At 44.0% G+C, this 27068-nt stretch overlaps 10 protein-coding genes and 1 pseudogene across 14 annotated transcripts; 5 read left to right on the top strand and 6 right to left on the bottom strand.

Annotated features, from left to right (window-relative positions):
- Window positions 1–1393: 1393 nt before the first annotated feature.
- Window positions 1394–4046, bottom strand: BDBG_01457 (uncharacterized protein). The gene has a single exon (XM_002628503.2). It carries the CDS (start codon window positions 3836–3838, stop codon window positions 1850–1852), a length of 1989 nt encoding a protein of 662 aa, XP_002628549.1. The 5' UTR covers window positions 3839–4046; the 3' UTR covers window positions 1394–1849.
- Window positions 4047–4106: 60 nt separating this feature from the next.
- Window positions 4107–7345, top strand: BDBG_01456 (syntaxin-t-SNAREs). Its single transcript, XM_002628502.2, has 3 exons — window positions 4107–4258; window positions 4339–5009; window positions 5098–7345. The coding sequence occupies exons 1-3, from the start codon at window positions 4215–4217 to the stop codon at window positions 5172–5174; spliced, it is 792 nt and encodes a 263-aa protein (XP_002628548.1). The 5' UTR covers window positions 4107–4214; the 3' UTR covers window positions 5175–7345.
- On the bottom strand, window positions 5376–6864 carry BDBG_01455 (NAP family protein; the record flags this gene model as incomplete). The annotated part of the gene is made up of 4 exons (XM_002628501.1): window positions 5376–5497; window positions 5593–6130; window positions 6201–6550; window positions 6729–6864. The coding sequence occupies 4 exons, from the start codon at window positions 6862–6864 to the stop codon at window positions 5376–5378; spliced, it is 1146 nt and encodes a 381-aa protein (XP_002628547.1).
- Window positions 7346–7611: 266 nt separating the features above from the next.
- Window positions 7612–8690, top strand: BDBG_16381 (uncharacterized protein). Its single transcript, XM_031724344.1, has 2 exons — window positions 7612–7844; window positions 7901–8690. Exons 1-2 carry the CDS (start codon window positions 7829–7831, stop codon window positions 8509–8511), a joined length of 627 nt encoding a protein of 208 aa, XP_031576479.1. The 5' UTR covers window positions 7612–7828; the 3' UTR covers window positions 8512–8690.
- A 1670-nt stretch (window positions 8691–10360) lies between these two features.
- Window positions 10361–12247, top strand: BDBG_01454 (uncharacterized protein; the record flags this gene model as incomplete). The annotated part of the gene is made up of 4 exons (XM_031720343.1): window positions 10361–10967; window positions 11131–11298; window positions 11528–11608; window positions 11841–12247. The coding sequence occupies 4 exons, from the start codon at window positions 10361–10363 to the stop codon at window positions 12245–12247; spliced, it is 1263 nt and encodes a 420-aa protein (XP_031576478.1).
- A 1719-nt stretch (window positions 12248–13966) lies between these two features.
- On the top strand, window positions 13967–14396 carry BDBG_01453 (uncharacterized protein; the record flags this gene model as incomplete). The annotated part of the gene is made up of 2 exons (XM_031720342.1): window positions 13967–14251; window positions 14310–14396. The coding sequence occupies 2 exons, from the start codon at window positions 13967–13969 to the stop codon at window positions 14394–14396; spliced, it is 372 nt and encodes a 123-aa protein (XP_031576477.1).
- A 666-nt stretch (window positions 14397–15062) lies between these two features.
- Window positions 15063–15674, top strand: BDBG_01452 (uncharacterized protein; the record flags this gene model as incomplete). Its single annotated transcript, XM_002628498.2, has 2 exons — window positions 15063–15438; window positions 15643–15674. 2 exons carry the CDS (start codon window positions 15063–15065, stop codon window positions 15672–15674), a joined length of 408 nt encoding a protein of 135 aa, XP_002628544.2.
- On the bottom strand, window positions 15569–17336 carry BDBG_01451 (serine/threonine protein kinase). Of its 4 annotated transcripts, XM_031720340.1 has the most exons (5): window positions 17046–17321; window positions 16918–16968; window positions 16673–16814; window positions 16406–16623; window positions 15569–16347 (listed from the first exon to the last, which is right to left on the bottom strand). In XM_031720340.1, exons 3-5 carry the CDS (start codon window positions 16809–16811, stop codon window positions 16003–16005), a joined length of 702 nt encoding a protein of 233 aa, XP_031576475.1. In that variant the 5' UTR covers window positions 16812–16814; window positions 16918–16968; window positions 17046–17321; the 3' UTR covers window positions 15569–16002. The 4 variants fall into 4 exon arrangements, with proteins under 4 accessions (XP_031576475.1, XP_031576474.1, XP_031576476.1 ...); XM_031720339.1 differs by having other exon boundaries at window positions 16673–16968; XM_031720341.1 differs by lacking the exon at window positions 17046–17321 and adding an exon at window positions 17013–17035 and having other exon boundaries at window positions 16673–16944.
- Window positions 17337–17685: 349 nt separating this feature from the next.
- BDBG_01450 (nitrogen metabolite repression protein nmrA) lies at window positions 17686–19691 on the bottom strand. The gene is made up of 2 exons (XM_002628496.2): window positions 18493–19691; window positions 17686–18373 (listed from the first exon to the last, which is right to left on the bottom strand). The coding sequence occupies exons 1-2, from the start codon at window positions 19137–19139 to the stop codon at window positions 17872–17874; spliced, it is 1149 nt and encodes a 382-aa protein (XP_002628542.1). The 5' UTR covers window positions 19140–19691; the 3' UTR covers window positions 17686–17871.
- A 995-nt stretch (window positions 19692–20686) lies between these two features.
- BDBG_01449 (uncharacterized protein) lies at window positions 20687–22925 on the bottom strand (the record flags this gene model as incomplete). The annotated part of the gene is made up of 1 exon (XM_002628495.2): window positions 20687–22925. The coding sequence occupies exon 1, from the start codon at window positions 22847–22849 to the stop codon at window positions 20687–20689; it is 2163 nt and encodes a 720-aa protein (XP_002628541.1). The 5' UTR covers window positions 22850–22925.
- A 1933-nt stretch (window positions 22926–24858) lies between these two features.
- BDBG_16380 lies at window positions 24859–24947 on the bottom strand (annotated as a pseudogene). The gene has a single exon. The product of its transcript is annotated as a tRNA-OTHER (tRNA).
- Between the last annotated feature and the right edge of the window lie 2121 nt (window positions 24948–27068).

Below are 27068 nucleotides of genomic sequence, written 5' to 3'. Positions count from 1 at the left end.
GTTAACACTCAAATAATAGTTATTTAAAAGTTATTTAAATAATATTAGAATTAAAATATGAAATTCATAATCTGAAAATGTGACTAGGTAGGGTAGTTAGTACAGCAGTCTATAGTGACAAATGTGTCAAATAGCTTTCTTCAATGTTTTTTTCAGTGTAAAGACTTAATTTCACACAAGCATCAAATGCTCGCTTACGCTCGCTTTGCTGCTTGCGCAGCCCTCTCTACCACTTCCCCCCTCTACCTCTACCCCTCTCTTACCACCCCTTCCACCCTCTACCCCCTCTACCACCACCACCGCCTCTACCGCCCCGCAGCTCCCCGTACCTCTACCCCCCCCTTACCACCTCTACCCCCTCTACTACCATCACCACCGCCTCTACCGCCCCGCAACCCCCGCAACCCTCTCTACCACTTCTACTCTCTATCTCTACCCCCTCTTACCACCCCTTCCACCCCTTTCACTCTCTACCCTCTCTACCACTATCATCCTCTACTTCTTCTACTACTCTCTTCCACTCTGTATCATCTCTATCACCATTATCAGATTAATCAGAGCTGTACAGACTGCAGAGTCAGCTATTCAAAAGAATCTCATTCATAATTCACATGACATCACATGAGATTTTATTACAGAGTTTTTAGCAGTATATACTATAAACACAGTGATCAAAATGTGGTAGAGATAGTAAGAGAGAAGTAGAGATAGTGAAAGTGATAGAAGAGACTGCAGAGCAGTAGAGGTAGTGATGATGATAGAGAGACTAGAGGGTGGAAAAGGTGATAGAGATGGGTGATAGAGGCAGTGATGGTGATAGAGAGGGCTGCAGGGCGGTAGAGGCAGTAGTTGGTGGTAGAGGGGGTAGGGGGGGTAGGGGGGGTAGAAGTAGAGAGTGGAAGTGGTAGGGGGGGGTAGAAGTAGGGGGTGGAAGTGATAGGAAGGGGCAGTGTAAGCAGCGAAGTGAGTGTAAGCAAGTGTTTGATGCTTGTGAGAGATCATGTGTAGATGGAGCAATTGCTAGGACAATGCCACTGGGCGGGTGTCACTACATATAGAGATTTAGTCAGTCTTGAGTCTTGACATTCAAACTATTCACTTCACCTCACAGATCTCATACTCTGTAGAATTCTCTCAGATATAGAGCCCTTTCTCACTCTAAGTATAACTATAGAGACTCTTAGATATATAGATACATAGTTCCGCTGTGTATAGAGTCCCATGGGTATAGAGGCTCTCTGAATAGAGATCTCCTGTGTATAGAGCCCCTAGGTATAGAGTGACCCCAGGTATAGAGTGACCCCAGGTATAGAAGTCATTATTTCATACAACCTTCCAATGAAGAGATCTTGATTGCTAATACAATCAGTATCATTAATGTGTGCTCATTGTAACACTAGTATAAAATACCCATTTGTCACATTTGTCACTAGACTGCCGTACTAGGACTAGATAGTAGTCTCGGTATTATATCCTTGGGATCAATCAAGTTGATAATGAGCCTACCACATACTTTGGTCCTGGTCCCATGCACGGAGCTCTGCTAGCAGATGAATTGACGCTGCTCACACCCAGTGCATTTAGGCGAATTTCCTCTCAACCACTTAGAAGCCAGAAGTGGTAATTGGGGTGAGAGATAATACTTTTGTAGGGTAAATAAACAGGAGGATGAGAGGCAGGCTGGCCTCAGCGTGATCGCCATGGCCATCACCTTGGGCCTGGGTTGGACTTGGACGTGGGAGGAGAGTGTAATATATCCACAGTACAACTCGACAGCCAAACTCCCGATAGTCGATAGACAACTGTAACATAGTCTCCTAGCAAAAGGAGATTAATAAATATATCACAATCACCCTTTAACCCCAACAACAACCAAGTTTCTCGGGCTTTGCTGATACTCAAATACCGCCTCTACCCACGCCTCCTTGACTCCAGCTTGCTCACGCAGAAACAACCACCGATCCACCACAATCATGGACTCCACAACCCCAGCACTAAACGCCATAAGACTCCATACGATGCTCAGATTCTTCCGATGGACTACATACCGCTTCTCGTACTCCCCAAACACCTCCTCAGGCAGCCCCCACACCTTCTCCCGAATAGCCTGGCCATAATGCGCATCCCGCGATAACTTGGCAAAAGCTGCTCGCGCATACGCCGCAAACGAGACGAACGCGGCCTTTCGCATTGACCCGACAATCAACGGCGTCCCGCGGACCTCCCCCTTCACCCCGTCTTTCGTGGGTGCATCGCCAATTGGAACACCCACTCCAGGAACAGGAACAACGCCATAATCAACCAGAACCCGTTGCAGCAGCGCGCGGAAAAAATGCCTCGTGAAGAAACTCTCGCTGTCCTCCGGGCCCCAGTTATACGGTGCCTGGACAGCCATCATGCGCGCGGTGATGTTCAGCTTGATGCCACTACCGCCCTCGTGCGGATACGTTTCCAGCTTCTTGCTCATGGGGAAGCCGTGAGGGTCGTAGGCTTTGGAGGTGGTTTCGAGCCGCGGGTGAAAAGAGCGGAGGAGGGGAAGTTTGTAGGTTACGGGGCCCAGGCGTTCGGTCATGAGGTTGTAGCAGCAGCCGATCATGGCGATGGCCGTGACGGAGGGATTGAGCAGGAGAGACCGGATGCCGTGGTGAACGAGGTTGCCGCAGGAGTGAAGGGAGATGACCATCACACGGGCTGGGTTGGTATAATTTTTGGAGCCGGGTAGCGAATTTGAATATGTGCATGTACATTCCACCTGTGGCTTTTGATCGTTTGGAGCTGAGGCAGGGGGTGATGGTTCCACAACGTGTCTGATTAGGGGTTCGAGATAGCCGTCTTGGATATCATGTTCGATATAATCCATAGACCCCTTGGAACCGTCTTCCTCCTCCGCCCCCTTGTCAAGGGCAGTCCGCTTAGTATAGCAGGTAGCACATCCATCCGTATCAGGATCAAACCCATCCTCATTCCAACCCTGAACATGAGCCAGCTCCCCACTCCGCGGCGTCGACACCGCGGAATCAGACTCCGTCCCAACTTCAACATCGCCATTGACTTTCTTTTTGTCCTTCTTCGACTTCTGAAACTTCGCAAGCACATCCTTCCCCATCGCGCCACTAATATTAATCTGCTTGCGCTCAATAGCAATAATGTGCCGGTTATATAAAGGGCTCGCCAGCGTCCTACCAAGGTAATTCTGCCCAGAGCCAAAATCGACAATGTGCGAGATGCGCTCAGCCCCGCCTGTTTGCTGCTCGATGTGGTCGGATAGTGCGTCGACGTAGCGCGCGAAATGGGCGACTTCGTGCGCCTTTTTAGGTTTCATGCCGACGGCGATGTGGCGGGGGATGGTGTTGAAATTACTATCATTATCATTATTATTAGTGATATTGTCATTATTGCTATTGTAACTTTTATTTTTGTCGGGTGCTGGCATAGGTAACGGCGTGAATTCGCGCTGGAGGCAATGGCGGCGTATATCATGGATATATCGCAGCAGACTCTCCGGGGGACGAACGGGTCCTTTTCTCCAGCCGCCGCCAACCTCGTCTTCACTCCGCTCATTCCGAGATGTAAAATCCTGCAAAAGAGGTGTTATGTCATCTCTCAAGAGCAAGTCTAAGATAACCCCGATATCATGGTGCGCGAAGAAATCCCTCCAGTCCTGGGGCAGGACGGTTGTGTAGAGATCTGGAACGCGCGTGAGGAAATCGAGGATATGTACGCCTCCACATAAATTGCGGAATATGGTAGAGGTTGTTGCGAAGGTGAGAAGGGAGGATATGTAGGTGTCGGTGTCCGGCCAGCAGGGGGAGAGGGGGAGGGGGTTTTCGGGGCGCATAGTTAAGAGGGGAACAAGGGGTAGTAGGGCGCGGGATTGTGGGCCTTCCTCAATTGGAGGGAGGCTTTAGTCATCTAGCAATTAGATACATGAAGGATTGTACAAAAGAAGGAAGCCATAGACAGCTACACAATTGTGTATCAAGAGAAAGAAAAATTAAATGAATAATGTCAGGGCAGCAGCAGAAAGAATACAAAGTCAATTGGCGGAAGTAGAATTTTGAAACTCCGCACTTGACCGCCGGGCTTGGCGCCAAGCCTGATCTCTACCGCCGCCTGCAACAATGAAATGGACGATGAGACAAACCAACATCCATCCACGTCGCATCCATCATTAGACATTTACAACATTTACACACCTATACACACACACCCCTATGGCGTCCTCAACAGAAACAGACCCCTTCCTCCAAGTCCAAGCGTACGTTCTATTGCCCCTTCTCCCGCTTTCCCCATCATCCCAGCAGTCACCTACTGATACTATCCCCCCAAAACCAACAGGGACGTCCTCTCCGCCCTCAACGACATTCGCCCCCTCTTCTCCTCCTATCTCCGCATCCGCTCCCTAGCTACATCGCCGTCGTCCCCCGAACTCCAACAAGCACGCGCAGAGCTCGAAACAACCCTCCGCCAACTCTCTGCAGATCTAGAAGACCTAGTCGAAAGCGTGCGCGTCGTCGAGAAGGATCCATACCGCTATGGCCTAGAGCTAGAGGAAGTCGGCCGCCGGCGCCAGTTGGTCGAGGATGTCGGGAGGGAGATCGAGGGTATGCGCACGGAGCTTGAGCGGACGGTTACCGCCAGCACTACAGCTCTCAGAGGCACACATGCCGGCACTGGCACTGGAACCGGGATCGGCGGAGGATCGCTGCCCAGCCCCTCCCACTTCGAGCTCCATGATGATCACCTGCTCGGCGACGACGGCGAGCGGGAAGACTACTATGCTGAATTCGAGGAGCAGCGGCAGCAGGAGCTGATGGCGGAGCAGGACCAACAACTTGATGGGGTGTTTCAGACGGTGGGCACGCTGCGGCAGCAGGCGGATGATATGGGGCGGGAGCTGGAGGAGCAGGTGGAGATGCTGAAGGAGGTGGACACGTTGGCGGAGCGGGTTGGGGGCAAATTGCAGAGTGGGGTTAGGCGGGTGGGGAAGATTATACGGCGGAATGAAGGTATGGAATTCGTTATCCGCTTGGTACCTTTTTGCATGAGAATATGGGAGAGATCCTTCGCTAACTCTTACTCTTCGTGTTTGGGTAGATACGGCGTCGAGCTGTTGTATAGCGGTGTTAATTATGGTGTTGATACTGCTATTAATTCTGGTTATTGTGCTATAACTACAAATTCGAAACGGAGGGTTAGATGGGGATTCTTTTCTCTCCCTTCCTTTGGTATACATTGTTCAACAAAAACGAAAGACAAAAAAAGACGAAACGAAAATATGAATTTCCACGCAAAACTCAAAACCATCCCATCAAAACCATTTTCGTTCAACAGAGAAAAGATACAAGGGCGAAACGAAAGGGGGAAAAAGGAGCTCAAGTCTTGGCCTTCTTGCGAGGTCTGTCAGTTTCCTCTTCATCATCATCGTCGTCGTCTTCCATCCCGTCCATGTCGAAATCAATATCGGAACCGAACTCTGGCGCCTGGAGCGATTGTACTGCACACAAGAAGCAACGGTTAGCAGGAAAGATAAGCAAGAAAACGGAGAAGCAAAATAGAAGAAAAGAAATAACGATCCAAATTGAGACATACCGTAATACTTAAGCGCATTGTCCCAGACTTCGTCACAAAGCGACATGGCAAGCTCATGACCCTCGGGGTAGATCTCAGCATCCATAAGCCCATCCTCGTCGTCGTCGTCAGCATCTTCATCCTCCTCGAATTCATCGCCTGACGCAGCATCACCCTCACCCTCCTTCTCCTCGTCACCCTCAACCTTCTCTCCCCGGGCGATCTTCCCCCAATATTCCTCATCAGCCTTCATGGCCTCCTCCGACTCCTCAGCCGAGATATCCCGTCCACGATACCCAAACCACGCAAAGAAGCTCACATCAGCAGGACCCCCATCCTCATGATCATCCTCATCCTCATCCTCATCCTCATCGTCATCTCCATCCGCCGCACGCTCAGCACGCTCAGCACGCAAACCCGCCTGAGCCTCCACCTTGGCCACCTCCGTCACCAACTTCTCATACTCGGGTAAATCCAACCGTTGCTCCGGCGTAATCTTTTTCCCCGCAGCGACCTTGGCCTCTGCCTCCGCAAGGTTACACGCCGCATCCAACAATCCCTTCGTAGGATCCACCCTCCGCCTTCCTCCACGGGATCCGCACAGGCTGCGACACAAGGCCCTCCCACACCTTCCTGCGCCCACTCTTCTCCGAAACTCCAATACTCTTCCGCCAATAAAACTCCTTGACGAGCTTCCCATCGCCGCCGAACCACACGTTGCGCTCCGGGCTCGTGTCGAACTCGAAGGTGAAGCGGACGTCGCGGGGATCGCCGGCGTCGCCGGCCTCGTTGACGCTGACGCGCTCGACGGTGAAGTTCTTCAGACACTCTCTGATGATCATTTCGTCGGAGGGGAGGAGGTAGGCTTCGATTTCGGAGGCAAAGACACGGGGCCAGAAGTCGGCGTCGGCGAGCTTGCTGGCTATGAGGGCATTGCGCCGGGTGTAGAGGGGGCGGAGGAGTGGGATGGAGGCGCGGACTGTGTTTTTTTTTGGGGTTTATTTATTTGTTATTAGATTATGATTATTATTATGATTATTATTATTATTATTATACAGCTCTTAGATGTTGATGCGTGCACGCCGATAACTAATATATGATGTTTTCCCTAGCGATACGGCGATACGCGAAATGAGGTAGATAGATGTTATACGTACACGCCTGAACCTCCGCCTCCACAAACTCGCGCTCCAGCAGGGCGATTTCGCGCGCCGTTTCCTTGGGGATTGTAGGGGTGGTGTCGGGCATTTCCGCGCGCTCGAGGAGCGGAACCTGGCCGTCGTCGGAGGCCATTGCGAAGGGTAATGCTAAACTCTTTTTATTTGCCTAGATGAGGCTTTTGGGGGGGTTAGCGGGTCAATTTGATCTGGTGGACTGCGGCGGAGGTTATGTATGGTAGGGTGGCGGTATTGTGTTTGGGAATGAGTAAGGGAGAGAGACCCGGGGGGGGGGGGGTTGCATATTCTGGAGGAGGACAAGCAATTGATGAGGGTCGTGAGGATAGATGCTGGTGTTGGTGCTGGTGCTGGTGTTTTTATGGGGATTGAGATTGGGATTGGGATGCTTTCCTGTCGCAAGTTGACGATGGTGGTTGATAGGTAACATTAATAAATTAATACAAACCTTTTCTTTCTGTCTCTCTTTCTCAATCAAAACCAAGGGATAAAGTCCAAACAGAATACAATACAGAGAGATACCTTATCTTGTCAAAGGAGGCAAAAGAGGCACAGAAGAAATACACACACAGGGGAAGAAAATAATACAGAGAAAGAATGTAATAATATTTAATAATTGTGAATTAGAAAAAAAGAAAGTTTCTTCACCTGGGTGAAAAACTCAAATAAACCAATGAACAGGTTTTTTTCTTTTTTTTCTTTTTTTAAACAGCTCCGTCCGTCTGGCGGTGAGGATAGGCTCCGCTCCGCTACCTTGTTTAGGCCCCCCAGTTTCTAATTAAGCTGTTAACAGCTAAGCTTCCTCTCCCCTAATTTCTAATAAGCTCCCCACTGTAATTCCGCATTCCACACCAGCCCTAAGCCTTATCACTTCGCTTTGGGCTGGGTTGAGTTTTGTGTAGCGCCGTGCATAACTATGTGGAGTGCAGCCTTGGCAGGAGATTAATCTTATCCACGTAAATCTCTGTATAAATCCCTTTTTATTTCACGACGGAAATCTCAGAGAACACTGGTTTATTAAACCTGCCTTTCATATATATCATCACCTGTTTATTCCGTTTATTGATCCCTCAAAGCTTTAAATGATGGTACTACAAGGTTTGCCCACCCAGAACCCTTATCACACAATGAAACCAATGCTGATGCCAAACTAGACTTGAAAAGCATCATTCTTTACACTCTATTTAGAATCTCCCGGTCAACCTTTGGATCCCTAGGTCCATCTGTTGTTAAAGTTGGCCAGAAATATGTTATCAAAGGGCCGTGCAATCTGCCAGAGGTTGAAGCGCTTTGTTATATCTCAGGACACACTACAATTCCAGTTCCTCGAATTCACTATACATACAATGGACCCGGGGGCATATATATAATAATGGAGCGCATTCCAGGTACAAACCTTCAAACTCTATGGATGCGCGGCCGCCTAGAACCTAAGGAAAAGGAAAATATTGTCAATGATATGATAGCTATCTTGACTCAGCTTCGAACACTTACTCCCCCAAAAGAAGGAGTAGTTACATCGGCCCAAGGTGATGCTATCCTTGATTACCGGATTGGGGGCCGACCAGTTGGCCCATTTCAGTCACATTCTAGCTTCCACACTTTTCTACGAGGTGGTGTTCTGTTAGAAAACACAGCTACAATTTTTGGGGAAAATATTGCATCTTGTCATAGCAATAATTATCAGACTTTCTTCACACATGCAGACTTAGCTCCGCGGAATATCATCATTTGTGATGGTAGAATTGTGGGAGTTGTTGACTGAGCACTTTCAGGCTGGTACCCAGAGTATTGGGAGCTAACAAAGATGTATTATACTTCATTTAAGGTGCTGGAATGGCCTGAGCGCATCAAAGATAAGCTTCCTATATCATATGCAGATGAGCTTGAGGCAGAACACCATCTTTGAGAACTTTACAATGAACCAGGAAATCTTGTATGCCACTAGATTGTCTCTTTATAAACGCAGATATTTCTTGGATCAGTGTTGGCCAGGCATTGCTTGACACAATCCAATATCCAGATTTTGAATTTTTCGACGTCAAAGCTTGGTATCAACGATGCATTTTGTAGAGTGGATATGGCTCTTCAAACTCAATGGTGACACCTTTCTCCTGTTTCCTTATCCGGCAGAGCAATACCCTTAAAGATGTTTTCAAGGTCATTGTCTGTCATTTGTGGAGGGACTTTCCCGATCATTACCCGTCCGATTAACCGCCCGCTATCCAACGGATTCACATTATTCTTACTCTGAAGAACCAATCATTTTCCGGGTTTAGATCTCGCCTAGTTTCACTATCTAACCGAATGCTGTATTATCGTGGCCGTTGGACTTCTTAGGTGCTAACAAAACTCCCCAATGATATGCTCCGTGCGTTCCGCGTATTCCCTCCTCAAGGCTCATTTCATCACGGTGATGAATGGAGATATATAGGCGCTTTTTATTGCTCATACCTGTACCATAGCGTTCAAATTCATTAGACTTATGCTTGCACTCTGGTTAAGGGGCCATTTCTTACTGTAGAGATCTGGGGATAGAAGGTTGTTATAGGCAAGCTTAGTTGGAAGTTTGCTAGTGCATATGACCTTGACAATGATCAAATGTTTGGGTGATATGGTAGTAACTACTTATAATAGTGACACAGTGATAGCGTTTGCAATGAAGCGGCTTGCTCTTTGCCATTAGAGATAGGCCAAGTGACCCATGTCTTTTAGCATGTTGTATGCAGGCAACACACAATCCTTCTCTTCAAATCAGGTTGGGAATTGTTGATTGGAGTTAGCATCTCTGATATCAATCATCCAACAAGAAATAGAAGGCTTGGCTAAGAAACTATCCTTGGTAATTTTAGGCATGCATGCATCCTTCCTTGCTTTCTATGTCCAGAGAACCTTTCTTCTGAACACTTCATTGCTCTTTGCAAAGTTTCACATTGAGATCGAATATTGGATGATATTTTACATATATTTTTTATTCCTTTATACTTACGTGTAGATGAGTAGATCATGACGAAACGTATGTTCCATGACTGCACTTAGGCAATTTATGTGTGTCATTTCAGCTTCAGCTTAAAAGGTGTTGACGCCTAACAACGCCAGGATCTTTTTGGTCGCTATTGGATTGCTGAACAAGTCACATGTCATTGAGTCCCACCACGGATGAATATGTTCTATTTATAGTAAAACAAATGTGCGAGCCAAGAGAGCTAGCATAAGCGAGTATTAGACGAGCTTGTACGCAGTAAGCTGATGATGATAAGAATTATAGTAGTAATACGATGTTGGTGGCGTTCATAGTGTATGACCTCTACAAAGAGCTTAATATAGTGCCCGCCCGGCTGTTGGCCGTTGCGGCCGTTGCGGCTATTGCCTGTGACGATCTCCCTAGATCACGTGACCATCCACTATATTAAGCTCTTTGTAGATAGCTCTATCAATACAACCTTCAACTATCCTACTCCGTACAGTTATCCTCCAAGACTTATGTAGCTAGCAATGCTGTGCAAGCCATTGATGAATAATATTTAGCGCCAAGGAGCTAGTCTTGGGTGTGAATTAGCCATCCGAATTCAGCGCCCTCGCTGAACCGGTTAACAATCATAAAACTGTGAAAAATGGAAAGCTCAAGCAGTGAGGAACAGGCCCTCATTTCAGCTCTTGAGGTATTGTTGTCTGCTTCTTCAGAGAGGTTACTTCAACTGCGAGCTCGTGTACAGAAGACAATTGGTCAAATTTCTAGACAACTGGCTTCTGTTCAAAGTCCATCCTCTGTTGCTTTTCTGGACAGCCTTTTGGAATGTTCTCACAATATTACTACATATCTTGACAAACCAGCATCAGAACAGATGAGACAGACATGGACCATCGAAGACCCTCGGATTACTGATATGAGAAAAGGAAAGAGGGCCACATCACAGGAAAAGTATCTTCATTTCTTCGCCGAACGATCGTTGGCGCTGGAGAAAGAAGCCTGGGAGAGACATGAAACTGGTTCAGCACAAGTGGACAATTTGATGCGCGATCTTAATTCTGCATCCGAAGATCACAATGGGACAATTAAACAATTTTTACACTATAAGGGGTTTAAGGACACTAAATTTATATATGAGGGTGTAAAGCGAGGGGAGAAGATTGTCGTGAATGAGAGATTATATCCAACTCGCCGTGGATTGACGACTGTGGCTGCTTTCCAACCAGCCTTGTTTAGAAGGATTTCATATGGTAACCTTTCAACTCTTTAAGAGCTTCTCGGACAAGCAATTTACTAGCCCCTTTGTCGCCTTGCTGAGAATAACTCTGGTTATCTTACTGAGTGTGAAGTTGCATATGATGGTAAAGCCGACTCATAATATGTCGCGATGACTTTATCAGATCTGACAGATAGAGATAGAACAAATGAACAAGATCATTGAGTTATTGCGGAATGGGCCTCAAAATGGGCTTTCTTCCCACACTCTAATCGAAACTATGCCTCTCATCGGCAGTGGATTACCATCAGAAAATGGAACCCAGGAACCATCAGGAATTAATGCAACAGAAGAACTGTCTGAAGGTTCGTATTAGCTTCCCTGAATGCTGTCCACGCTAATGACCTGATATAGAGACTGATGATGAAACTGGGGACAATTCATCAGAAATAGTCACTGACTCAATATCACATTCAAATTGCACTGTTCCACAGCAGTAGTCGTCAAGCACAAAGCATCATCATACAGAAAATGCATCCCCACACCTAGCAAGCGCACCTGATAGTGACCGTATACTATCAAACATTCAATCAGATAATATCCAGGGTGCAGATTCAATATCTATCGGCTCAGAATCACCAAATTCTTCTGCAGGGTCGAATAATAATGGTCAAGGTGCGTGGTTGTGATTCTTCAAATCTGACTGGGCTAAACTAACTGAAATCAAACTGGAGGCTATTGTTTCTACATATTCGGGTGAAGTCGATCTAGAAGCACTGCAACAGTCAAGAAGTAAGCGCCATCGTACGAACAACATGTCTTCCAATCAAACGAGCGCTATGCTGGTGGATAATTCTTCTCCCAATCCCGAACTCGATGGACTATCCTCGTTCTATCAGCGCTTCAGCAACAGTGTCTGAAGCTGTAGCTTATCCCGCTGTGATGGGTGGTCTACCGATGCTGGCAACAGTAGCTTCAACATTTGGAAATTCTGATGAGGACATTCAAACTGGAATTGACCTTGCACAGGTGGGAAATAGTGGAAATACAGATCTCAATCAGCAAACTGCACCACCTGTGCAAGATGATCTCTGCATTTCGGATCCGCATATGGTCCCTACCACCCCTTTTTTCGATGTAGCCACAAACTCGCATATGGTCCCTACCACCCCTTTTTTCAATGTAGCCACAAACTCGCATATGGTCCCTACCGCTCCTTTCTTTGATACAGTGTACGACACTGGAACTTCACATCCAGACATGGCTTCAAATTTACACGTGATTCACGCGTCTAATGAGACTTCTCATTTCTAGGACCAGAAGGCCAAATTCTTGTCCAGTCCTTGACTAGATTTCTTCTTATCAATACATCAATCCTGCTTGAATGTTCTCAGCTTTTCCCAGCCGTGCCTATTTCTTTCTTTTTCCGCGCTGGACGAAGATACAGCATATCGTATTTCCGTTGGGATTGATAGTATCCTTATCGGTTATCTTTTTGATCGATCCAGGCTGTAGTTATCGCCGGCCCTGTCGCAATTCTCGGTTGTCCTGAAAGAATTATAATTTCCCCTTGTCCGTCAAGACCCAAAAGATTGAAATCTTCTTTGGATCTCCACACCGAATAATTGTATCCCTATCCGAATGTTAGCTGTTTTCTTAGGTCCTAAAAATGGGATTGCCACCAACAATACCTCTTCGTAAATATTTTCAAGAAAACTCATGACTTTCTCACGAAGCTCGCGGTCTTTTTTAACATTCCCCAGACCTGAGAATTTCGTCGGCGCGAAATGTGCATCGTTCATCCATTCATTCAAGAAACGCGTTCAGGCGTTCCTCATCGACATGATCAATTTCGGGGTTTTCCATGATGATCTGTACACTTGAGTGAAGAGATGCTTGCTCCCTGTTGCTTAGAAGTTAGCTGTAGCGCTGTGATAGTATTTTTATCCAGGCAGAATCATACCCGTTTGTGGCGGCAAAGAATATGTTCTTACTAAATCAGTCTGAAGTGCTCTTAATAAAAGAAAGCAATGCGCCTAATAAAGTATGTGGCAGGGTTTGGATGAATTTGTTGGAGGATAACGTTGTCATCTATAATCTATCTACGGAGTACCGGTGCGGGCATCAGACGCCCATGAACTATCGCCCAGCCGATGATCAAAACTGTAACAGTGGCGGAAGAAACTGCCCGGCCCTTCGTGCTGACAAACCGACGACGCACTTGCTGCGTCCTTTCAACCGCTGTGTACTGTAAACGCCGTCCTTTCTCGCTCTGCTCTGTGATCTCGTCTGTTCTGCCACCTTGTAGTCCTCTGCCCAACTATAGTACTTTGTGGACTTTTACTTTTTGTAATTTGGGTGGCCGTCCGGTTCTAATGTTTGCATAATGTAGCATTTGATCAGAATATCAGAGTAACAGGCGGTTTTATGTTGTATTTATTGCGAAACCAATCACTGGCTTGCAGGCAAATACCCTGAAATGCAAATAAATGTGGATCAATCCTACATCTTCTGCAAATTCTCTCCTTGATTTTGAGTGATCAATGCCTTGACTCCCAAAACCCTTAGCTAAATAAAAATGATTGTTTTTCACTGTTCAACTGGGATGCTTTGTCAGCCTCAGCACAAAGTAGCTTGATTGATCTTGATGAACTGGGTGGGATATTTTTCATGTGAGTGCAAAAATTCCAGATTGATGGTCAGTGAAAATTACAACTGAAAGCCTGAATTGATTTGGCAAAACTTTCAGACCAACTGCTGGTGTCCTACAGTTCCCTTCATTGATGCCTCATTAGGATATGCTTGTGGGCCATTGTTCCATCGAATGGCAATAATATTTTATTTTATTTCTTTTCCTTCTTCTAAGTGTAGGCTTCATGTAAATTTAACACTTAAAGGAAAAGTCGAAGATTCCCCCCCATGTCAGAAACTGAGACTATGCATAGGCTTGAAAATCCATGATTAATGGAATGTCCTCGTAGAAGGGCTTATATGAATTTTAGTAGCATTCATGCAGCAAATATGCAAGCCACCATGTGCGACTTCGGCTCAATGAACATAAAGTTACTATTCGTGGTCACCAGGCAAGATCATATAGCTCTTGCAGAGAGCCAGCCAACGATTCCCTTTCGGCAGATGTACAAACCTCTCGGCCAGGAAGAGATGGGATACATCCGAAAGAGGCTTGAAGAATATACCGATCGAGTGAGACGGCAAACCAATATATTGGACAACTTTGACAACACAGTTATCCTCGCTGACGCTAGAACACTATTTTCGTATATTGCGCTTCTGGAGTCGACAATCAAAACCCAACGGGTAAGGTTGCACCCCAGACTTATACCAAAGTCCGTTAACCAACACATAATGATACTAGACCGAGGCGCCGTCCAAGAAGAGAACCATGCGGTCGGCTGGGACTGCAGGCCATGAAACCTGTGGAAAGCAGCAGCGACGTTTTTGAAGTACACAGCGACCAGAGATGGATCACTAGAGGGAGGTACATATAGTCAGCAAACAATAATAGTCCAGTGTGGTTCCGAAGGGTGGAAAGGGCTAATATAAGTCGTTTCTTGAGCAATGAAAGCGCATACTAGTCGATAACTTAAAGCAACGATTTGATGTGATTATGTCAGCTACACTGTCCAGCCGCCTCGAAGGCTACGTGGCTTAGCATGCGCCATGTTTTTGTTTTTAAAATGTTTTGTTTCTGAATCTATCTAAACGCCTTGGTTTATATCTGTATGTAGGCCATTAACTTCGTCTAGGATCTATCTGGTCCTGGAAGTCTTCATTGGCGGGCTCATAGGAACGGAAGGGTGGCCAGTGTTACCTTTTTGGGTTTGGTTTATTCGCGCAGAGGCGGACAATCTAAACCCAATTGAGGAGGTTTTTTACCCCTTATAACTCGATCTATTTTTAGATAGTTATATCGTCTATTCAATTCATTTTCTGGTTATGGTCATTTGCCTCTCGATGACAATCAGGGTCCGTAGCGATGAACTGACAAGAATATAGAAAATATACAAGTGTGCAGGTTTAAGACATCAGAGGCTGCAATGATCACAAGGGTTATACTATTACATCAACATACGACGATGGGACGCTCAAGTTATACACCTCTCATTGTATGAAGCCGACCGATTCTGGAAATCATCCTGAATATTTTATGACTCCACTCAATACTTGGGGCATGACTGGCAATGCAGATACCTTTCGGCATGGAGCTACTTCATATCGAAATGCTCGCGACTGTGCGAAGGAAGCGAGAGACGCGCTTATTGAGGTTGCGAACGAAAAGGGTCCGGGAGTGTGTACAGAATCTCAGTCTTTTGCATCATCTGGCAATGGGGCAGTTTCTATTTCAGCGGCTGGCCCAGTTTGCGTGGAGTCTGATACTTTAGCTGACGAAACGGACGCTGAGTGCGTGGGCGCCCCGCAATGGAGCTTTACAGATCATATTGAAGACGAGGTGGAAGAGGGAGAGGATAATACCCTAGAAATAGGTAGGGGAACGGTCCAAAAGGCAAAAAGTTGGAGGCAAGAAAGTGCCAAACCTGAGCATACCTTGTACATAAGAGTTGTCAGAAGTTAGAGGGAGCCTCAAGTTTACCTACTGCACCGCAATGGAAAGAATGGATATCATTTCACTTTGAGATTATATTCATGAAACCTGGCCTTGCTCTCTCTTCTTTAACTCATTTTTATAGATAAGGCCTCGGCAGTTTTCATTGCTAATTAGAGCCCACTTTCCACCACGATGTTAACTACACAAACCCCAGGTAATTAAGGAACTGTTCATCACTATATAATTTGGATTCTTATTCTTTTTTTTCTCTAAGCTCGCGGCAAAGGAAAAACATTATGTTATCTAATGTCTCTTCACTCCCCCGTTTACTCAACACCACGTCGAGTTCTCTCTCGTTCCTCCTAATTAGAAAGTTCTGTAATTCCAAGGAAACTCAGGTCACTTCTGCTGTTGCTGCATAGCTATGCACACCTGTGTCACCCATTTTAAGAAGAGTAGATTAGGGTAACTGATTTCACATGTCTTTGCTTCTCTGCCCATCTCAAACACCCTCAAACCACTTGTGTGCCAACGCCTCATGAGCAGTGATCCTCTTTTCCGGATCAAAATTTGTCGTTGCACGGATAAAACTTTTAAAATCATTGTCAACACCCTTCCAAAGGAAAAATGGTCGGCGCGGGTTGTCTTTGTTGAAACCATCCCGAATTACTTCAAACACGCGAACCCAGGGATTATTGCCAAGGTATTTCAAAAACCCATTCAGTGTGTCTTCATCTGCAAAGTACGAGATTTGGCGCTCAATTACAATAGCCAAGGGATCCACACCTTCATCCAACTCCTCTTCCCCAACAGCAAATATGACGCGTTTATGCATCGCATAAATACACTATATAATAAGTGAGAATCCAAGAGTTTATAGGCGTGGAGATTTACGACAAACTTACAACAAGAGCAAAAGAGAAAATATCAGATGGCTTATTCACTGGTCCTTTGGCGTGGGCTTCAGGACTCCTCCACATCCAGTTCCCCACCTGTTTTTCAATCATATGTGACCCAGGAGGGATATGCGCGGCATCTTCAAGATCCCCAAGTTTGACTTGATCAATAATGATTCCATCCCGGTCATCTTTCCAGTCAATAAAAACATTGTCTGGCTTGATATCTATTTAGAATAAGTCATCACTCACTGCTCTGTGAAAGGTGTAACCTACCTGTATGAACAATATCATGATCATGGAGTTCTGCAACTCCATGAAGAGCACACTTGAGAATCTTCTTTTTCACTTTGAGAGGCAAGTCCTTCTGAGTAAGATTTAAGAGATGATCTGTGTAGCACTTGAAAACGAACATTGACTTCTCCGGAATGATGTCTTGGACAAGACGGACATGATTAGCACCCCCGCGTAGCCTATTATTTATCTCTTGAAGATCCTCGAAATTAACTGTGTGAATATACTTCAATATGAACTTTCGGTCGCCAGCGCTGAGGAAGTCATGAGTGCATAACCTTGAGAAGGGGTAATCAGTGCCAACTCACGTAGCAAGGCAAACCTGCTGTGGGGGAGATATCTCTTCCTGAAGCACCTGTTCAATCCTATAACTGTGGCCAGACTGGCCGATGTACTCCGCAGAGTCTGTCAAGGCAGTTGACATTGTGTTTATTCTACGATGAAGGGTGGTATTTGGTACTAAAGCCGGTTTACAGTTGGAGAGGTTCCGCGTCGCGAGATTTAAATATGCCCTGTTTCTGCAAGCACGAACAGCCAGGAAAGAGAGTGAGCCTAATGACAGCATGAGAGGCAATCAATTCGGAGAAGGTGCTGTTGATATTCTAGCAGGATCTGGACCGACCAAAAGTTCCACCCTCAATTATTCTTGTTGTTTTATCATGTTGGTGATTACTACACCTACCCTAATCACGTGCCACCCAACTTATATCCATATAGTTTCTGTTGGGGGTCCCGGGGGTTGATCGGCCCTTCTACTAGTAGTGCGCTGGTGGTGACTGAGCTCTTTTGCCCCAGCAGCCTACAGTTAGTAATAAGAGGAGGGAGAGACGGAAAGCAGGAATAGGACGACAATATTATATTGTTAGAAAAGAAAGACAGAAACTGAGGATCATGGTCGTAATCGTACGGATACAGAATAGCCAAAACCAAAAAAAAAAAAAAAAAAAAAAAAAAAAAAAAAAAAAGTCCCTTTTGACCCCCATAAGCAGATATTTAAAAAAAAAAACGTAGGATATACCCGTTCTCAACTTATTCAAACCCCATCACACGCACACACCCCTCCTTTGCAAGCCATTCAATATCCCCAATATGTCATATCATATCTCATAGCCTCATGGCTCATGCTCTCATCCTCTCATACCATACCGTACCATCCCATCCTGGCCAGTCCCCTAAAAAGTTCAAATCATCCAATCCAACCCATTCGCCTCCTCCTCTACCGGGAAAACCTCCCGCGCATACTCCTCCATATCCCTCCACCCTTCCCACAAACCCCTCGCCTCATCCACAAGCCCCAGAGACCGGTTACCCCCATACGGCTCCCCAGGTCCCTTCCCCGTACCGTGCCCCTGTTTCTGCCCTACACCTATACCAGTCCCCTTCATCATCGCAATCTTCTTCGTCATCGCCGTCGTCGGTGTCGCTACGGTGGAGATAGGAGTGTGTACGTGGTTCTGACCCTGGTCGTGGCCAGCGTTGATAAATTCCGGCTGGGGGAAATAGGGCGCCTGCATCTGGCCGAACAGCACCTCTATGCCCTCGAGGTGCTCGCGGTAGCCGGCGGGGATGGAGACTTTGATGTCGATTTTGGGAGAGTGGGTGTAGACGCATGGGCGGCGGAGGGCGCGGGAGAAGGCGGCGCAGACTTGGTTGGGAGTTAGGGTTTCGAAGGAGAGGGCGATGCTGTGTGTTTCATTTTCGAAAGCGAAATTTAAGTTAAGTTGTGTTGTATTGTATATATATGGTTTCAGGGGACTAGAAGGGAAAGGGGAAGGGGGGGTGGTTGAGAAGTGTTGACATACCGATGTCCGTTCCACTTCTTCGGTCCATCCTTGAAAATCTGCAACACAGCAGGTCCTACATCATGTTCCGCATCGAGCCAGGGGAGCGGGATATCTGGATGGAACGGGGCGCGCCACTCAAACGAGCCATTCTCCAACAGCTCCATCTGGAAGAGCGGGTACGGCAGGCTCGTGAAGTTATTATTGTAGATGCCCGCATAGACAAACGTGGCCGGCAATCCCAGCTGGCGCACGTAGTTCTCGACGGCAAACTTGCAGCTCCAGAGGGGCAGGGAGATCCAGCGGGAGGGGTTGTAGGCGGCATGGTCCGGCATGGAGCTGTAGATGTAGTGGGTGATGGAGCCGGCGCGTTTGGCGGCGTCGGCGAGATCGCGGCCGATGGCGACCTCATCGCCAGCCTGCGAGGTGGTATTTATGAAGGCGAGGTTTGCGCCGTCGAAGAGGGTTGTTATTAGGGGGGCATTGTTGAGGAGGGGCCCCTTGAAGAGGGTTACGTTGGGGAGACTGGCGAGTTCCTGCGGAATGACGCCTTCGAGGGTATGGATTTGGGCGCGGACGCGGTAGCCGACGGCCGAGGCGACGCGGATGAGGGAGGCGGCTTGGCGGCCGGAGGCATTGACGATGGCGATTGTTTTGGGTTTGGTCATATGGATTGATTAGGAAGAGGGGAGGGGAGGGGGAGATAGAGGGTCCTCAGGAGTTGGAGGGGAGAGAAAGGGGAGGAGGCAGTACGGAGTATATAAAAAATATTTAGGCGGTGGGGCTAAAGAGATCAACTAGTATAAGGGAGATTGAGAGGAGAGAGAGAGGGAGAGAGAGAGAGAGAGAGAGGTTATGAGGGACACCATGTATACACGACAGACACACACTCTCTCACACACAACACCAGAGCTCTAGGAGCGCGAGGAGAGAAGAAGCCGCATCAATTGCAGAGATATTGCGTGTTGGTGCCACGTAGAGAAGAGCGAAATGGAAATAAATAAAATATATCGTGATATCGCGCGGTTGTCTGAGCTAGGTTAGTGTGAAGAAACCCTCTCTCTCTTCCCCGCAGAACCAACAGCAGGAAATGAAGGGAGAAGAGACAAAAAGAGAGGGAAACGGAATGCCACACTGAAATAGAACAGAAGAATGGCGCTAGAGAAGAGAAAAATTGAGCTGATCCCGTGCAGTGTTTTCTTTTCTTTCTTTTCTTTTTTTTTTCTTCTATTTAGGGCGGGGGGCCAAGTTTTGATCTTGTTCTTGCGTGGTCTGGACGCGGGAGATGGAGTGGGACAAGAAGACCGAGGGCTGAAGGCGCGACCTAAATAGTTAAAGGCTAATATAAGTTAATAAATAAGACTCGAAGACTTTTAAAAGACTCGAAAGACTACGTTAGAGCAATGCGGGGGACGCTACTAGAAGAAAGAGAGTGCAGTGCCATTGGAGAGGCGAATTGAGGTTTGAGAGCTGGATACTAACTACTGTCATTGCATCAGCTGCACTAAAATATCATCAACATAACTAATACCCTGCTGGTAATTAACTACGGAGTAAGTTAGATTGGATTACGTATCTATGAAATAAACAGCAACTAGTATAAAATAACTAATAACTAATGACAACTTAACATTAATTAGTTATCACAATTGCGCCGGCTCTGCCTCATCATTGCTGCCATGCATGCCACTACAGAGTATATAACTTCAACCAACGCCAGAACATCTCGCGTCAACAATTGTTCACATACACACATATTAGAATGCAATGTCCGCCAGGGGTGGGGATAGGGATAGGCCGTCATGTTGTGTTTGCAGGGCTCTCATTTTGTTGAAAGTCCAATACAATGCAGGATTCGAGTCCGATAACATTCTCTGCCAACACCATCCTAGCAACGCACCCGGACCTGCTCTCATTTTGCTCAACATATAGAATTCCATGTATCCCCCCAAGCTGATACAGCAAATTTTCTAGAAAAACCTGTTGAATCCCCCAAATACAATCCACCAAACCGGGCGACCGTGGCAGGCTTGTAAAGATAAAAAGCCATCAAAAAGAAAAGAGAGGAACTGGCAACAATAGGACAGTGCCATCCTAGGAACAGACTACCGGCAGTAAGACACTTAGTCTTCAAGACTCGCAGGGCCCATACATATCCTCCTTGCCAAAGCTCTCTCATCCCTGGATGAGACCCGCCTGATGTCTTTTGTTTACCTCAATTCCCAATCATTTTCCACCTTGGCGACGCCTGAAGGTGGATAAATGCCTTTCGTTTATTGTGGTGAATCGTATCCTGATCAAAATCAATTGCCATCACCTGTTTTCGCTCAGGGTTCCAAACCAGATTTGCAGTTCTGATGTCGTTGTGGCTGATGCCAGAGGACGTCAATGCATGTAGTGTCTCCTCCTTTTCCTTCTCAATATTAACATCTTCTGGCCAGCTATTCATCCCTATACTACACCCAGCCCAAGACATCAACATCATCTTTGTGACAAGTGCAAGACTGACAAGGGGATATGGCTGCTCAAGGGTAATGTTTCCCAGGAAGACTGGGACTTTAATTCCTTGTAGATGAGATAAGTGAGCATAGACACAAGCTTCATGAGCAAGATAAGACTCATCCACACTTTGCACACCTTTGGCCACAAAGGTATATCCATATTTGGTCAAGGTGATTTTGAAGAGCACACCGATTCTCCCAAATAAACCCTCTCGATCTAGGCATTCACAGTCTTCATCAAGACTACAGGCAAGCTGCCCCTTGATAAGGGAACAGAGGTCTTCCTTGGTAACAAGATGCCTCTTGGATGCCTGGCCCTGTTGATGTAGGGTAGCATTGGGGCAACTTAGGTCAAGAGGCAAAGCTTTAACAAGGCCGAGAAGACAAGCCTGCGTGCAACATGGTAGAATCGGTCGTTGAGTCATATTTCGTTGGCGACTAGATTGCCGACGTTGACTGATTTGTTGGTTTTGCTGGGATTGAGTCTTTGCTTGTCTCTCAGTTGGTGGATTGTAATTGCTGTCTCTGGAGTCTTCATCTTCGTCTTCACTACTCTGACTTGGATCTTCATCAAACCCTTGAGGTTGCAGCATGGCACCCTGTATAAGAGGACTAGGGGGAAGGAGAGGCCATCGACAGATGCCACAGTTTTGAGCCTTGGTAATCCAATCGCGGGATATCTCTTTTGAATGGAGAGCCACAGTTGCAAAAGTTGCCAGCTGGGCAGCTGGAGCATTTCGAATCTCAAATTCATGGGGGGACTCAGTCTCAGTGACTACCTGGGGGGTGAGATAGAAATACAGCTTCTGAGGTGAGGAATTTTCAATCTTCAGAAAGATCAGATTCTCTCCCAATATAATATATCCATATAAAAGGCCACTTGTGATCATGTAATGGAATGTCTGACACAGAATCTGTGCTACCTTCTCCTGAGTTTTCTCTATATCAGAGTTGACAAACCCAGACTGTTTTCGGCGAAGAACCTCCAGAAATAGGTTTGCAGACGAAGAGGATAGGATTTGTTTGATTTCTTCAGTGTGTATCTTACGAGCTATTCTATATTCCCCCACACACACATGGCGAACATCTCTAGACAAGAATTCATAGATGCCCCAACGCTCAGGAATTGGCTTGGTATTTTTGTGTTCAGGGGACTGGGACTGTTTCTGGGGAGATGATGAGACTTTGCATTTGTCAGATTGCTCCTGTGGGGCCCTGTTGTCCAGGCTCTGAGCATAGTCCATGAAGAAAAATCGATCCGCTTTGCCAGACTGTTCAAGATAAGCTGTCACAACACGGTGCGCCGGTTTCTCAATGGCACTCCGAATAAAGGGTCGAATGTCATGTTCATTCCTCCAGGGATTGAGCGAGATGTCGCGCTGGACACCGAGAACATCGGTTTTAGAAGGAAAGAGTGGCTTGTGTGAGAAGAGGTTCATAAACTTGTCAAAGGTTTCGTTATGTGGAAAATCATCCCATACATAAAGCTCTAGTGGATTGTACTTCCCGTCCACTGATGTAACAGAGCCAGTTGAAGTTTTATCAGGGTCTGGTTCGATAGACAGCATCGACACAAGCCACTGTTGGACAAGTTGGAGATATATCTCAAGATTTGTCGGGGCTATGTTCGCCCTTAATTGGTCGACTCGCTCCTTTTCTTCGGCGTACTTTTGTTCAGCTTTCAGTCTTTCTTGTTTAGCTTTCAGTCGTGCTTGTTTAGCTTTCAGTCGTGCTCGTTGAGCTTTCAGTCGTGCTCGTTGAGCTTGCAGTCGTGCTCGTTGAGCTTTCAGTCGTTCTTGTTTAGCTTCCAGTCGTGCCTGTATTGCTTCAGCCAGTTGAAGCTGCAATTCCGCACGATCGCACTTATTAGAGGCCATATTGGATGATCTGATGGCTGCGTTGTGCCAGGAGGAAAAAAATCTCTTTGCCTTGTGGAAATGACGTGCCGTGAAGAAACAAGAGCGCGTGTGTAGGAGGATGTAGGAGGCTATACGGAGTACAGCAACTAATATATATATATATATATATGTGTGTGGGTCATGGGTTAGGGCTGTGAGAAACACAGGATGGGAAGGATACGTTATGTGCATGTACAGTACATGTACGTACTGTTACTAGATCCCAAGATCTTAACAGGTTCCAATATAGAAAACTTGAAGGATTGTCTAATAATCTGATTCTGTTATCTTATTCATTCTCTCCTTCTAACTGAAAAAGTTGAATCCTCAAAGAAAATAAATAAACAAATAAACGAGCCACTTGGCCTATTGCCTGGCTTCTTCTGCTGGCGTACGTATTGTATTCAAATTAAAAATCTAGAGTCAAGAGGCTTATCTTCTTTGATCGAGAGGCTTATTGTTGGCCGTCGCGGCCGTTGCGATCTCCCTAGATCAGGTGACCAACCACTATATTGTGTAGCCACTCCATTCTGAGCTAACCCAATCTGAACTACTGCTACTTTCTGTCAAGTCCTGCTAATATCTGAGTCAATCAACTATCACAGAGCTTACACTAAATCTAAATGAGATATTCTCAGCAAACTCTTCACAGAGTGTCTGAGAAAAAACAGTTTCTATTTATTAGTAACATAGAAATGATTTACTTCAATTATAATATTTAAGATAGAATCATTATATAATATTACTTATAGATTATTTCTCTATTATCTTGAAGAATTAATTTTTCAATTTTCTGTTAATTAATGTAATTTTTATCTGAAAATATATATATTCTGAGTATAAAGTGTTACATTGAAAACTACTACTATGATTTTGAATATAAGAATAATTTACTAATTTTTCAATCATGATTATATCTAGTTATTCAATATCTTGATCTTGCTATCAAAGTATCTATTCAGTTATTAAAGACTATAGTCAAAGAACTGAGTATATTTTTCAGTAACTTCTAATAACTTTTAATAACTTCTGAACTCTTCTGATAACTTCTGAATCAATTATATAATACTTCTTTTCAATAGCTGAGTTAGATAATATCTCATTAACTGCATCAAATATAATTAAAAAAAATTAAAGAAAATATATAAGTTAGTTATAACTAGACTGATTATCAGAATTATGAATTTCATATTTAATCTCATTTAATTTAATCTTATACATTTCTTAATGTGAATTCTACTGAGACTAATCATTAAAAAAACATATAAAGTAACTATATATCAGATCTCAAAATGAGACTATAACTTAGAAAAAATAAGAAAGTAATTTTATTTAATCTCATTTAGTCTCATTCTTGACATAAAGTTACTATTTTTAGACATTTTAAGGTTTTTTTAGACTATTTTTAATTTTTTAAAAAGTAACACTTTTTGATAATACTTAAATGAGATTTAAAGTCATTTAAAGCAATAAAAATAATTTAAATTGAGAAGTGAAAATTATAATCTCATTTGAAAAATGTAATAAGAGTAGACAGTAAGTCTTACTGAGACAGTATAAAACTACTATCTAATTTTATTATTATTATTATTATTATTCTTTCATTATACTCATATGCAAGCAAAGCTTATAATGAGTCCTTGCGTGATGTTAAATACAGGTCAAGTGTTGATTATACAGGAGGAAATACAGATGTTAAGACCACTATTATTATTATTATTATTCTTTCATTATACTCATATGCAAGCGGAGCTTATGATGAGTCCTTGCGTGATGTTAAATACAGGTCAAGTGTTGGTTATACAGGAGGAAATACAGGTGTTGAGACCACATCAAGATAACAAGAACATAGGAAAATACAAAGAAGTGACAATTAAATACATGCAATAATAACTTCCCAGCCCAGGAACATAGAGCGATTCATTGAAGCAATTTGTACACCTCTGTATTTATTAGGAACCTGAGGTGCTTGAGTTCCGGATTTAATGTATCCCCTGCGGGTTTCGAACCCACGCGCCTTGGTTTCCCACGCCAAGGCGCTACCGGGTGGCCGCATTAACCATTCGGCCACCGGGGCACTATCTAATCTTAAAACAGTGTAATGAGATCAGTTAAATTAATAATAAGACTATTAAATATTCTGATTCTAATCTCAGACACAGTCATACAATCAGTCTAGTTATAATAGCAGCTTTAAAAGTTATTATTGAAGTAAATACTTTTAATAAATATTAAAGATATACTATAACTTATTATAAGTTATACTGAACTAGATAGTATTAATAAGTAATAGAATATTATTCAGTATTATCTTTAATAAATACTTCAAGACTTATATTCAGATTCTGAGTGTACTCTTTACTTATATATAGAATAAGTCTATATACTTCAGTACATAATATATAAATATAGTGATACTTTATTCATTATCAGAACTGACTATGAAAAGAGTCTTATTTTTCAATTCTATACAATTCTGATAGAAAAGATAATCATTTAACTGATTTCTCTAAATAAGCTTAATAATCAGTAAATAAAAGATATAGTATAATTTCTCAGTGTTAATTCTTGTCTGATCAGTGCTGATAATCTTCAGAGATAAGAAGACTTACTTAAATATATTTAATAGAGTGAGTATATATATATACTACTCAGTTTAGAGTAAGCTCTTTATAAGTGATTTCAGTATGTTCTTCACGACTCTATTTTATAAGAAAAGATTGAGCTTGTAGCTATCAATGAGTGTTATCTTATCCATGTAAAATTTATTTGAAAAACTCATTTTATATTTATAAGAATAAATACTGCTCTGAGTTTTCAGACAGATCACTTCATCACGAACTCACTCAACTTTTCGATTAAGAACCCGCTGATAGATTCATTAAAAAGCTCTCAATCATATAAGCATTTTGACCTCATCATCAACTGCATACCCTGTGTGATAATGGAGTTATTCAGTCAAATGTGAACCAGACATTGTTCAAAACTTATGTGTGAGATGATCTCTCATTCATCTCTATCACATAACAACCCCGGGTCAAATTGCCATACAATTTGTAAGGTGAAGAGACCTAATCATATATATCAATCTTCTCTATTTTCAAAGATTTCTGACATGTAATTATGAAGATATCTGAAGAGTAATCTCTGTGAAAACCCTGTCTATCTTTGATATTTCAAAACATTAACATCAAGTTCCTTTCATGTATCACTCTTTTTAATCTAGCTCATCTCTGACAGAAATATACAAAAAGATATCTCAGTAATAATATCAAGTATATAATCAGTGAACACATCTTGTAAGAGGTCTACGCTGAATAGATTGGTATAATATATAGGTTTTATATAACAAAGTGAAAAACATTAGAAAAGGAAAAGAAAGAGAAAGTGTGAAAATCAGTGATTGAAGTGAATATTTATACACATATGTAATAAGGTACACAGTGGAGCTTTGAGACAGAAGAATAGAAATTTCATAGATTTTCAGCTGAGAATCAGTGACTGAGAATTGAAGCTTTTAACAGAAATTTATGAAGTATAACAGAATAGTCTATATAATTGATCAGACACAGTCTGTTATATTAGCCTCTCTCTTCTCTGATTATACATAGTTCTCATCAGTCATGAGCTGCAGTCTCTGATAACATGAAACTCAGAGTTCAGATTAAGTGATTATAACTGACTTATTTTACAAGATATTATTAGCTAAGGCTACAGAATCTCTTATCAAGAATATTCTCAATCTCTCACTCAAGTTCATTATCTTCTTCTATAATTTCTGACAGCTGTTAGTTAGAAGTCAGTTGAGAAGAGAATGAGTCAGTGACAGTGTAGCAGAGTAAGCTTATATAAAACACATTATAAATCTCTGATAAGATATTAAGACAGTAATTATAACTATCTAGAACTTCTATCACTATGTATTTCATATGATAATAATTCAATGTATAGAATAGGTATGTAATTTATATGTTTCTAAGATTCAATTATATAAGATCTTCTATCTTATACTACTCTGTAGAATCTCATTGAATATTAATTTAATCTTCTTAATCTTATTTAGCACTTATTATAAAGGCTTCTACTCAGTCACAGATATTTCAGAGCTTTATTACTATATTATCAGTGATCTGAATTAAACTGTAAGAATTCAGTGTAAACTGTGTAGTCTCTAGAAGATTCAACACTTTCATGTAAT

Source organism: Blastomyces gilchristii (genome assembly GCF_000003855.2).
Source record: "Blastomyces gilchristii SLH14081 genomic scaffold supercont1.2, whole genome shotgun sequence".
Classification (NCBI taxonomy): Eukaryota; Fungi; Ascomycota; class Eurotiomycetes; order Onygenales; family Ajellomycetaceae; genus Blastomyces; species Blastomyces gilchristii.
Note: the sequence above shows the minus strand (reverse complement) of the source record. Positions and strands in the feature narration are given on the sequence as shown.